Below are 12,718 nucleotides of genomic sequence, written 5' to 3'. Positions count from 1 at the left end.
TGGCAGTGTCTGTACACGAATTCCTCGGAGGCACCAAGCCTCTGCCTTCTCCCCCATTCCTGCCGGCGCAACGAACAGAAAGGTGCCCGGTGTCTGGGACAGCGGACGGTGCGCCCACTTAGGTGAAAACACAGTCCCGATGTTCAGTTTCGTTTGTTCGGAAACATTCAAGTCTTTCCACCCGGGGAGCAGCCCGAGGAGGCCTCCAGAGAAAGCCCTGGAAGGGTGGTTTCCTCCTTGTTCTTGGAGCCCAGGAGGCGGGGGTGAGACTTAACTCCCACATCACCACAGACGCTGCCAGAGACGCAGAGCACACAGCCGGGAACTGTGGCCGAATCGCTCCCTCCCCACGGTGGTCCCAGCCGTCTCCACAGAGGCACCACGGCATCGGGGCTGCCTGTGGACCAGACCTGCCCAGCTGGAGAAGGCAAAGGGTCCACGGGGACATCGGTGCCAGGATCATGCCTTCCCAGACCCACAGGGGTTGGCCCTGCTCACAACAGGTGACACAGTGTGGCTGCTGAACGCTTGCTGGACGGTTCAGAAAGGGGTACCTTCAAGTGTCAGAAGGAGACTGAGGAGGGACACAGTGCAAGGGGGTGGAGACAGGGTGCATGAGGTTGGCGCTGGGCCCCCAGGCCAGCAGGTGTCCCCGAGCGCCCACCGGGTTAGCCAGGACACACGCCTAGGCAGAAGCGGACACCGCCTCTTCCAGGCAGCTCTCCAGGTCTCAGAGAGGAGTTCCTTCTGCCTCTGCCCTGTCCTCCCACACCCGTTCTAGGAAGGAAGTGACAGTCCCTGAGCCCTCGCTCAGTTCCAGGGCCCTGAACACTCCCACTCCATCTGGGGTCTTTGCATGGCAACCCTGCTCATTGGCCTTTGGGCTCAGAGTGCTCGGGCACCCACTGGTCACCTGATCACAGACTGGTGGCCGCAGACCAGCCAGGTTTTCAGAATCTGTCTTTTTTGAGAAAAGCCAACTTGTGATTAAGGCTGAAAAAAGTCCCATCAGCTGCCTTATCTCTTTTTTTCTCCTTTTTAAGTAACATTTTACTTTCTGATAATCAAGCGATACTCTGTGGAGGAAACTCAGAAGATACAGAGAAAATCGCAAAGGAAAAAGCCAAAGCGTCCCGTCTTGCCTGCCGCCCGGAGGTCGCCACCGAGCACGTCTGCGGACGACCCCTCGCCTCCCTCTCTGCACGAGCACGTGGTCATTTTGAGGGCTGGGGTCGCACCGAACACAGCTTAGAAGCCCGACTGATTTCTGTTTTGCGGACGTTACGAACACTTCAAGTGCCACGGAATATTCTTTCACATCATCTTTCGTGGCTTTGAAGAACTCCGTGGCGGGAACATGGTACAGTTTACTCAGCCACCTCCCAGCTGTCACATCTGGTGTCACCTACTTCCTGGTTACGCACCTCGTCTGACCACTCCGCTAGCAGAGGAGGGATCAGTGACCCCTTTATCTGAGACCATGGGCCACCGACATAACGCTCGTGGCACGTCAGAGTCCCTCACACAGCCTCCGCCGACGGCGATGTGGAAAGAGGGGAACAACCAGGCCGTGCGTCAGGCCCACAGGCCCGGCCAGCGTGCCCCCCTGGGCGGGGGGCTCGGGTGCGCCCGCCGGAGCTGTGGGCCGGGAGCGGGCGGCGGAACGGGTGCCCCGCGGGGGTGCGCGGGGGCCCTGCCGGCCCGCCTGGCCGGCGTTCCTGAGCCTGCCTCCGGCAGCCCTGCCTCGGAATCTGCCCGGCCCGGGCGTCGCCGCCCGTTCCCCTCTGCGCTCGGTCGGGCCTGGCGTCCTGCGCGCCCGGCTACCCGGGGGCGCGCCCGGCTACCCGGGGGCGCGCCCGGCTACCCGGGGGCGCGCCCGGCTACCCGGGGGCGCGCCCGGCTACCCGGGGGCGCGCCCGGCTACCCGGGGGCGCGTCTTGAGCGCGAAGAGCGGTGGAGGTGACGCGAGGCCGCGACTGTCTCTCTGGAAGAGGACAGACTTCGGCCCCTGGCAGGGCCCGGCCGCCTTGATGAGGGCCGCGCCCGGGTGTGAGTTTGTCTCCGCTCACCCTCCCTCCCCGCCGCACCTCTGCGTCCCACCCGAGGACGAGGCGGTCTTCCAGCCCGGAGCTCGGTGTCCTCGCCCCTTCCCCACAAGCGCCCCACGGAGCGCTTCAGCCGTCAGGAGCCGAGTCGTCGGGACCCAGCCGACGCCTGGCGAGGAGAGGCGGCCCGGGCTCTCCCTGCGGCCGCCCCCGGCGGCCCTCCGGGGGCTGTGAAGAGCTGTTTTCGCTCCGCGGGGCGTCCGGCCTGCGTAGCCTTCCTCAGGAGGAAGGCTGGTTTAGAGTAACACAGTCCACCGTTTGCTAAACACAGAGCTTCCTGGATTTCTTTTAAATACTTAATGCCTCTGGGGAAATTCTCCCGATAATTAACTTCATTGAAATCGGGTTTGCGCACAATGCTCCGAGACCATCCAGTGCATGGAGTAAGCTGGGTGTCTTTGGTGAATTTTTTTCTAGGGCTCTCAGAGCTGAAATTCGGTATTTTTTTTCCTAGAAGACACTTAATAAAGACGTGTTGAATGAACGTCCTCGTGGGCGCAGTGTTGTCTTGGTCTGATTACAGCCAAGTCTCCACGAAGTCCAGTGGATGGACTGGGATCCTTGCTGCCCCCCCACCCCCAGGACTCCGGAACCCCTGCAGCGTGTGCTCTGCGCGTGTCTGTGGAATGTGGACTTGACCCTGCTCCTGGTGAAAATGCAATACTGACCTCCCTGGAATCTTAGAGAAAGTCCAGCACCCTCACCTTGGGTCCAGCCTGTCTCCTGCCTCCTCCACGCCTGCGCCTTTTCTCTGTTCCTCACACAGTCAGAGCTCTTCTCTGCCCCAGGGCCTTTGCCCCTCTGCCCAGAGCCCTCCTCCTCCCGTCCCCACCCCACACCCTCACTTCTCAGAGAGGCCTTTCCTGCTTCCTCCATAGTGCAGCCGCCGCCTGCTCATTCTGCGTGTTCACCATTGCGTGCCTGCAGTCTTCCTCCCTTTAAAGCGCTTTCCACAGCCTGCGAAGACCCACGTCTCTGCTGTTGGCTTGTCTCCCCTGACGAGCACGTTCGGGGTGGGAGTGCATCCATCTGGCGGTTCTCTTTGCTTTGTCCTGAGCACAGAGTGTGGTGTCTGCACACAGCAAGCGCTAGGTCACCGTGGGCTGAGTCTCCCCTGTGCCCAGTGGAATATTATTCAGCCATAAAAAAGAAACAGGCTCAGGGAAAGAAGCCAGACTTAAAGGCCACCTAGTGTGTGGTTCCATTTATAGGCTGTGTTCTGAAGAGGCCAATCCTTACAGATAGCGTGTAGGTGAGTGTAGCCAGGGGCTGGGGAGGAGGGGAGAGACTGTTCATGGATACAGACTTATTTTGGGGGGGGTGGAATATTCTGGAACCAGATGCATTCTGTTGGCAGTTGTTCACCTTTGTGAATATACTAAAACACACTGTGTACAGTGACACACTGATTGCCCACCATGGACCGGCCCCCCTGAGGAAACACAACACAAGCCAGACTTGGGGGATGTGGCAAGCAATGTGTTAAAAGGGTGAATTTTCTGATCTATGGGTCGTATTTTAAGAAAAACTATATAAATCTGTGGATTGAACAAGTGAGCAGGGAGGGGTGGGGCCTGGAGCTGCCGGCCCTTCAAGCTTGAGGAGCCTGGTCCTGAGCCCATCCCTCTCGGAGGATGAGAACAGGAAACCGGCGCCCTGTGCGTAGATTTCTGCCTTTCAGTTTCCATAACGTGCGTCTACGTGAACAAGTTTCATTCAGTAAGAGCCGAACGTGAAAGCAGCTTCCCAGTCAGACACACCGGGGCCCTCACGGCGCACGGCGGGGTCGGACCCGGGAGGCAGGAGAACCTGCCTTGCACACACGTACGCTCGGTGAGAGGCGCTGGTCAGATTTGAAAAGGATTCCCTTCCTTCACCGTTAAGCATCTCCACCGGAGTCTGCCCAGCTCCCAGCACTGTGCCAGCACGGGGCAGGTGCCCAGTAAGTGCTGGATGAATAAACCCCCCACCCCTCACCACCTGGGACCCCAGCAGGGCTTCGGTCCTCAGGCCTGGAGGCCCAGCTGCACAGCCAAACCCCCAGCCCAGTTCAGCCTCCACTGAAGCCAGCACCTCCCCCGCCAAGAAAGGGCCCGGTCGAGGATGGCACCTGCACTCCCTATGGCCCTGTGGGCCCTGGACAGCACATCATCCCCAACCTGGAACAAGGAGCTGAACTACGAACGTGCAGGTCGAGTCCAAGGCCCCACGCCTGAAACTCCAGTGACAGGTGCAGGGCTCGGAGCCAGGCCAGTCAGAACTCGGGCTGCAAGTGACAAGAACTCAAACTAACATGGCATAAGGCAGGGGGGAGACTGCACTGGCTCAGGGACACAGACAGTCTGTGGGGTACCTGCCCCTCAGTTTTGCTGTGAACCTAAAACTGTCTTTAGGGGAAAAGTCTTAATTTTTTAAGTACATAGGTAACAGCTTCAGGTGAAGCTTGATCCAGGGGCTGCCCAGGATGACTTTGTCACTTGAGGCCCTCTTGGCTTTGTGTACTCTGAGATGGCCTTGTCCTTCAGTTTCCTTCTTTGTGGCCACAAAGGGACCACAGCCCCCAGGCTCACATGCTGACTCAACCAAGTCCAGTGGCAGGGACAGCATGTTGGTTTCCCAGAAATCCCAGCAAATGCCTCCTCTGTGATCACTGGCTCCGACTGGGTAAAGTGCCCATCACTGAACCGATCACTGTGTCCAGGGGGAGGGATGAACTGATCCAACGAGGGCCTCCCAACATAGGGAAGAACGGACAGGAGCTCTAAGTGCTGCTCTCGGGAGGCAGCGGGGTGTGCCGGCACCCCTTACAGACCTTGATCCTGGAACGTGGGCAGCAAACAGGTGCTGAGTGGAGGGAGGACCTGGGCGGATCCCCATCCCCTCGGCTCTGAAAGGCAGGAGGTCATGCATTCCACACGCACCCCAAATTTACTCCGTCTGCCTCTGCACCCCCATGCAGCATCCCCTCTGACGAAGCTCTTCTAAGTCAGTTTACCATGTGTCTTCCTCGTGTGCTGACTACACGCCACACCCAGCCCCGTTTCTGTACCTGCGCCGAGTCCCAGCCGTGCCGCACCCCGCACCCCGCACCCCACACCCCCGGGGGGTCTGCAGCCCCAGCAGACGCTGACGGCGGCACCTTGGGCCACGCCGCTCAGGAGAGAGAGCCAGGATTTGAGTTGGAAGAGCTGGCTCTGTCCCCGTGCGCTGCCTCCTCCCAGGGCCTCAGTCCTCCCCTCACTGATGAACTTAGGGAGACCGGGGCTCGGGAAGACGTCCTTCGGGGGTTCTGTAGGGGGCGAGTGGGGTGGGAGGGGCAGGTGTGCTCCAGTGCCTGGTGTGGGTAAGGGCGGGCGCCCCATCCAGGCTCGGGGAGATGTGTGATCAGCGGGCCATGCCTGCGCTGGGTGGAGGCTCGGCAGCGCGTGGCCGGTGATTCCCATGTGAGCTGCTCTGTTCCAGGCACCTACGTGATGACCGTCACGGCCAACGACGCGGACGACAGCACCACGGCCAACGGGATGGTGCGGTACCGGATCGTGACCCAGACCCCCCAGAGCCCATCCCAGAACATGTTCACCATCAACAGTGAGACCGGGGACATCGTGACGGTGGCGGCTGGCCTGGACCGAGAGGTGAGGCGGGCGCCGGGGCTGGGGGGGCGCGGCCGCCCCCATAGCCCGTACTCACACCTTTGGGAGAGCAGCGTGGTGTGAGCAGAGCCTGTGCCTGAATGTGCTCGTGTGCACACGCAAACACACACTCACTCTCACACGCTCTCACACATGCACGCACACATCCTTCTCCGTGGTCAGCTTTGGAAGGATCGCTCCCAGGAAACTCCTGTCTGAGGTCCAGGGTCAAGGCTGAGCTCTGGCAGGGGGACCCCTGAACAGGAGCAAATGCCCTGCGTGCTCCTTCCTCATTTAGCAAATGTGGACAGAAGTGCTGCATGAGGCACAGGGGGTGTGGAGCTGGTCCCCCAGGGCCAGGCTGGGGGGCAGAACCTAAGTGGGCGTGCTGCGGCGGGTCACATGTGAGTGCGGCGGGTCACGTGTGTGCAGTGCTTCACACGTGCAGTCAGTAAATTGTGTGCACAAGTCGTTGTGAGCAGGTAAGATTGAGCTGACCATGGAGAAGTCAGGGGAGGCTTCTCAGAGAAGGTGGCTTTGCTCTGAGCCTTGGGAGCTGACAGAATCAACCATGTTTTCTCCTCTTTGGGACCAAGACCCGCTTTTCCTGACCCCTGCTCATCACACACCTGACTTGTTTCAAGCAGTCACAGATACCACCCAGCAGGCTCCTGCTTTGTACCGAGAACCTTTGCTGAGCGCCTGCTGGGTGCTAGGAGCTGCCGAGGGGACTGGGGAGACAGCCACAAGTGGGGTCCCTGCTCACGTGGGGTTCCCTTTGCAGGAGGGACAAACAGGCAAGGCAGAATCCTCAACAAGACAAGTACGTTCAGGAAGCGGCGTGGCTCAGAACGGAGTGGCGTGGGCGCCGTCCCAGAGCGCTGGGCGTGGGGGCAGGGGCGCTCAGGGCGGCCCCCGGCCCTGTCTCTGAGAAGGACACTGTAGGAGGGTCCCAGGGCTGTCATAGCAAAGGGCCAGAGCTGGAGGCCTGAAGACAAGTGTGTCGTCTCACAGCCCTGGAGGCCCCCGGCCCCGCACAGCCTCGCCGTCCTCCGCCACCCACCACCCCTAAAGAGGGCTTCGGCCCTGCGCAGGATGAGTTGACCTGAGGGAAACGGAGGCGGGGAGGGGTGGCCCGGCCAGATCAGAGAGCCCTGCCTGCTCAGCTGCGTGAGCTAAGGGGCCGCGCTCTGCCCGCCCGGCGCTGCCAGGAGCTCTGGCTGGCGATGTCGGGCCTTGTTCTAGAGGAGAAGGGGGCGGCCCCCAGAGGACCCCTCTGGAAGTCTGCAGAGGAGGGAGAGGCTCCCCCGCTGGGAAAGCTCAGAGAAGCTGCGGGTTCCAAAGACCCAGGGTGGCCTCCCCAGGCAGGTCGGGTGGAGGCTGGTCCTGGTTTGCTGTTATTTACCGACAAACGGGCAGGCGTGGAGGGAGGGCCGGATGGAAGACAGGCCAGCTGGCCTATGAGGAGCAGGAGGAGGAGGAATGCTGCCTGCGTTTCGCGGGCAGTCCGCTGCTCATTTCCACCCTCCTGCGAGCGTGCGCGCTGAGCTCCCCGTGCGCGGAGCCTGTCCCAGCCCCCGGGGCTCCCCAGGGGCCCCACGGAGGTCAGCGCAGGCTGGGGGCTGTGTCCTGCAAGTCATCACAGCTTGAGCCTCCAAAGCCCCGGGAGGAGAATTCAGGTGATGCCTTCCTCTCCAGACGAGAAAGTCAGGATTGCAGGGGCTCCCAATTGCGGGGGATCGGTGGTCACGGGCTCACAGGGTCTTGGAGTTCAAGAGAGGCTCTGCCCAAGGGCCGGCACCCTCCCTGTGCTAGGGCTGGAAACTCTGGACGCCAGCAGGACGCAGAATGCACAACGCACACTGGGGAGCGAGGGGAGGGTTGGAGAGGCCTGGGGAGTGTCTGCGCGCCCGCCCTCCCCAGGGCCTCAGTGGAGCAGACATCAGGGAAGGCCACAGGTGGGCATTTTTTTAAACCCTGTGCAAGGCAACTGGCATGAATCCTGGGCCTCGTCCGGCCTTGGGGCCCCCGTGGGCACCCCGACTCCTTCCACAATGACCAGCCCTCTTTAGCCCTGGAGGATTTCCTCATCTCAGAAATGGGAACGTGAGTGTGGCCTGGGTGAGGTGTGGGCTGCCCTGAAGATGGAGGAGGCGTCCCTGAAATGGGTCTAAAACCGCCTGCCTGCCCACCCAACCCGGACTTTTAACCCTTCCCAGGGCATTCGGGAGGGGCTCCACGCTGCTGGTGCAACCCAGAGCGCTCAGCTAGATCAGAGCCTCAGACAAGCACGGGTCACGTGCGGTGTAAGTATGTCCAATGCTGCCTGGGACATACTTGTACCAAAAGTCACCCTTCGTTTGTCTGAAGTTCACATTTAACTGAGCAGTCACTGTTCGGGTTTGCTCTGTCTGGCAATCACCCTGAGGTCGCCGGCTCCGCTCTGGGCCCCAGGTGGGGACGGGGCACCTCTCTGAGAGCCCAGCGTGCGTCTCCCTCCTCCTCGGTGCCGCGGTGGGTGACACCTGATGGGGGGAGCCTGGAGGGGTGCTGACGGGTGGCAAGTTCCCTGAGGTCTGGCCTGCAGATCGGGGGAGGGGGACGGGACATCTGAGGGCCCCGCCAGGCCAGCCATCGGGTCGGATCTGTGTGACTGGCACCCAGCCTGCCAGGGATGCACTGCAATATGTCTCGCGCCCCCCAGTGGGAGCTGCAGCGCTCAGCCACCAGAGAGCCCTTCCCTGGGAACGAATGTGAGCACGGGGTCCGAGGCCACAGAAGGAGACGGTGGTGTCCCCGCCTCTGAGGATTGCTCCTGGTGCCTCAGCTCCGAGGCCGCCAGGAGAACATGAGATACCCCCTCACTTGACGGACTCTGGCGGCTGCCTCCCCCCCCCCCACCACACTGTCCAGCCCTCACGCCTGCCCCGACCTGGGCCGGCCCTTGCAGCGGACCCACGACGTCCAGAGCTGCTTTCTCAGGCTCTTGGCTGCGGCAAGGTCGCCCCCCAGCAGAGAGCCACACACGTGAGTGGAGACGACCCGCCAGGGACCCTCCCTCCCACCCTCACCCCGCGCTGCCCTGCGCCCCAGGCTCTGCCCTCCCTCTGCACCTGGCCGCCCAGCAAGGGCTCGCGCCCGCTTGGGCCCAGGGTGGACCAGCCCCAGCCTGTGTTCCCAGACACACTGAGCACACACAGCAGCTCCGCCCCCGGCCCTGCTGAACGGGATGGAGTCGGCCCCACCGCACATCCTCCAGCCCCCCCACCTCTCCGCTCCGTCCCACCCCGGAGGCCTGGGCCTCTCCTTTGGGGCAGCTGCCTCACTGCTCCCCCACCCCGAGCAGGTGGCTTCTGAACCTTAAGCAGGTCAAGGGAAATAATCAAACACAAGCTGTCCGCACTGATTACTGCGTCCGCGGGCCGTGGGCGGTGACTGTCCTGAGACAGCTGGGGGACACGTCTCCCTGCCACTTCCGCCATGGCACGGCAAGGCCTTGTGTTTGGGGTGGAAGAGCCTGGAGGGCCCAGCCGGGAAGGGGCTGCCCGCAGACAGAAGGAGTCGGGGAGGGTGGAAAGCAGGCCCGGGCAGCGGGACTCGTGCTCCGAGACCCCCGGCTGCATCCAGCTCCCTGCACCCACTGCCCGCAGGACGTGAGGCCCGGCCCCTCTCAGGCCTCCTACTTGGCGGGCTTCTCCTGCCCCCGTTCTTCCTGTCCCCTCACCAGATGTCACCTCCTCAGGGAGGCCTCCCTGATCCCCTCTTGTCTCACTGAATAGGCATGGGTCCTGCAGAGCCCAGCACCAGGGAGACCCCATGTGGGCCTGTCTCCTCTGCTGGGGGCTCCCCTCCTGCCACAAGCCCTGCAGGGGCCGGGTCTGGGGCATCGGAGCTGCTCAAGAAATGGGAGCTGCTGTCACCATGGCTGCCATGAGGGCCCTGCTCCAGCGGGACCAGCGTCACTTGCCCCAGAGTTTCTGGACATTTGCCCAGGGGCCTCCTCACCCCTCGGCAGCCACCTGTCCTCTTTCTGCTCAGGAATCCAGGTGCTGCTCCGTGTCTGGTCCTCAGGGAATGAAGGAGTGTTGTCTCTGCTTGTGGATAAGACAAGGCACAGAGAAGGGCAGTAACCTGCCCAAAGTCACACAGCGAAGAAGGGAGGACCAGGGTTTGAATGCAGGCTGCACCTCGCCCTCAGCCGGGGGTGGGGGGACTCAGACTCTGCCTTCAGGTGTGTCCTTTCCAAGATCGGAGCCCCTGGCCTGCCCTCTCCCTCCCTCTCAGTCTCACAAAGGAAGACTAACACTTGCTAGAGCTTCCTAGCTGCAGGCAGAGCCTTCTCCCAGCCCAGGTTGAAGCGGGAACCATTCTCCCACTGTGTGAGTCAGTGTGACTTAGTGCCACACCAGGGCCAACCTGTCCTGAGTGCCACAGGGGTTCCAGGTCCCGGCTTCAGGAATCTCAGACACCCACGAGCCCCCAGGCCACCCCTGGAGTGGCCGGTGAGAAGGAGGTTGGCTGCTGAGTGTGGGAATGTCACCCTCCGGGGACACAAGCCCACTCCTGGGGGCCCGTGTGGCCCGTGTCATGTGCAGGGGCCCCTCTCCAGCACCCCTGCCTCCCGCAGTCAGGGACAGTGTCCCCACAAGGAGGCGTGGGATCTGAGGGTGGAGGCCAGTGTCCCAGCACCAGTGAGGGACGAGGAGAGACACATGGAAAGGCCAAGAGACAGCTCAGTCCCCAGGGCCCAGGTCAGATGAGGCTAGAATGTGGCCGCAGCGTGGAGGGGTGAGCTGGTGGCCTGGAGGGAGTGGCCGCCCTGGGCCTGCCAGGGGCCACACAGGGACCTGCGACCAGTGAGAGCTGGGAACAGGGGTCGGCAACCTGGGGCTTGAGCCAACCAGTCTGGTGAGCCAGGAGGCTGCATGAGGGAGCGCGTTCTTAGCCTCCCCGGAGGAGACGCTCGTCCACGTGGGCAGTGGGGAGAGGATGGGAGCAAGGAGGTGTTAACTGAGCACCTACTGTGTGCCACACACCCTCGTTACTAACGGCACTGGAAGCAAGACTTCTGGGGCAGCGAGTGCCGGGCTGGCTGGGACACGAGCCACCATGTTGTCCACTTTCTGTCCCGAGCTGCTCCCCGAGGGTAGGGTGCCAGGCCCCTCTGGCTGGCGGTGGCCAGTCCGTCTTGACTCTGAAACAAACATTGTGAGGCCTCAGATGCTGCGTCTGGGGAGGGGGGTCCGCCGGGCACCCTGAAGTCTCCTCGTGAGCTGGGACCCAGACTTCCACATCCTCCCCGTGTGGTGTCCCTCACGTGGCCCGTGTCTCAGCCTCTGTGGCTTTGGCGGGACATCCACACAGCCAACCCTGCAGAGGGCCCCGGACAGAGCCCCCTCCCCTCTCTGAAGGACGCTGACCCCCCGCCCCTGAGAACAGCACCGTCTCGGGGGAGAAGACTGTAGGCGCTCCTCAGGACCGGCCTCCGGCGTGGCAGTGAGTCGCCCCTGGGAGGGGGGCATCCGCAGAGCTGCCCCCCTGTCTGATTAGGCAGGGCTTTGCAAGCTGGGCGTTTCTGCACGGTTAAAATGTCAGGAGGACTCGCAGGAGACAACAGCGCATCAAGCTCTCTCGTGCGCCTGTCGGAGGCGCCCCGTCTGCGAGCCGCGTCCGCCCGCCCGGCCCCAGCTGGCACGTCGTGGCCGGAGGCGCCGCTGCGGCCCGCGGCAAGGGTGGGCTCCGGCTCTGGCCACCGTGTCTCAGACCCGCTCACGCAGGGTCCTGCGTGAGGGCCGCCCGCGTCCGGACGCCCGCCCCTCTCGGTCCTCGTGTCTGTGGGCTGCGGGCTGCTCACCCAGCAGCTCAGAGCTTCTCCCCGGACCAGGCTGGGCCTAACTTACGATCGCATGGTCTTCAGGACTTCTAAGGAAGCAGAGCCGACACCTTTCTGTATTTTTCAAGAGTCCCCACCCTACGTGGCCATCAGAGGGAAGATTTCACAGGATGGTCACTGCTGCCGGTGACAACGGCGACCACCGCTGCCAACCACAGTTAATTTCGTCACGTTGCTCAGTTCGGGTGGAATCTCTTACTTGGTGACGAAACAGGCAATGCCCTCGCTTCGTGAGAAATGTCACGACAGGTCACGCGGGAGATTCTGAAACTGTTCCTAGAAAGTGAGCTTCTGTAAGTGCTGTGAGGACGCGGCGGCTGAAGCAGGGGTGGGGGGGCTGGTGCGGTAACACGTCTCAATTTTTTTTAATCCCCAAAGCAGCAGTTTACGGTAGAAAGCAGGGTAAGCATAAAGAGAAGAGTTACCCCAGCGACTGAGCCCCATGGCCACGCGGCGTCCCGCTCGCCCTGGGCACGTCCGTGTCCTCTTGCGGAGGCGGCTGCCCGAGGAGCGGGTCGGTGGGACTGCGGCTGTGCTCAGGGCTGTGTCCTAAACGCCAGGAAGTCCTTCCCGCGTTGTCATGGCTTCCCGGGTCTCCATCGCTGGGATCTGCTGACCCTCGTTTCACAGAACACTAAAAAGAAGCTGCCAGTTAAGCCCCGACTTAACGCTTTCCTACCTGGAGTCCCTGTTTTGTTAAAAGAGCTCTTGTAGCTGATTGAGGCCGAGCTGGGACGCTGTGACACCCTCAGGGCCGCATCAGCGGAAGTGTGCGAGAGGCAGTGTGGTCTGCGGGTACCCCGCCCGGGGCGGATCCTGGGGCAGAGCGGCCGGCGCGTGTGCACGAGGGAGAGGGCGGGCACGCGCCTGGGCGCGGGTGTCTCCTGCTGTGTGGGCGTCGGGACGTCACCACCTGCCCCAAAATGTCCTGCTGGAACTCGGCTTCCCTTGTTCCTGGAGCTGGAATCCCTCACCTGGCCTCCAGGCCTGTCCCCACCCAGGCACACCGGGCCCTGCGCTATGCCCTGGCCACCCTGGCTGCCTCCCGGGGCCTCAGACAGCCCTCGTCCTGCCCGGGAGACAGTCAC

General features: G+C 62.4%; 1 protein-coding gene across 4 annotated transcripts in view; it reads left to right on the top strand.

Annotated features, from left to right (window-relative positions):
* Positions 1-12,718, top strand: part of CDH4 (cadherin 4) — a 467,814-nt gene that overhangs the window by 410,012 nt on the left and 45,084 nt on the right. For all 4 annotated transcript variants that reach the window (XR_010384997.1, XM_031433527.2, XM_031433526.2 and 1 more), the window contains one exon: positions 5,568-5,740. Coding sequence is in view for 3 of the 4 variants with exons in the window: in XM_031433527.2 (XP_031289387.2) it covers positions 5,568-5,740 (173 nt within the window). In the remaining variant the exon portion in view is untranslated. The remainder of the gene's footprint in view (positions 1-5,567; positions 5,741-12,718) is intronic.

The sequence above is a fragment of the Camelus dromedarius genome, chromosome 18 (assembly GCF_036321535.1).
Source record: "Camelus dromedarius isolate mCamDro1 chromosome 18, mCamDro1.pat, whole genome shotgun sequence".
Classification (NCBI taxonomy): Eukaryota; Metazoa; Chordata; class Mammalia; order Artiodactyla; family Camelidae; genus Camelus; species Camelus dromedarius.
The sequence above is the reverse complement of the archived record's forward strand: the minus strand, read 5'-3'. Positions and strand labels throughout refer to the sequence as shown.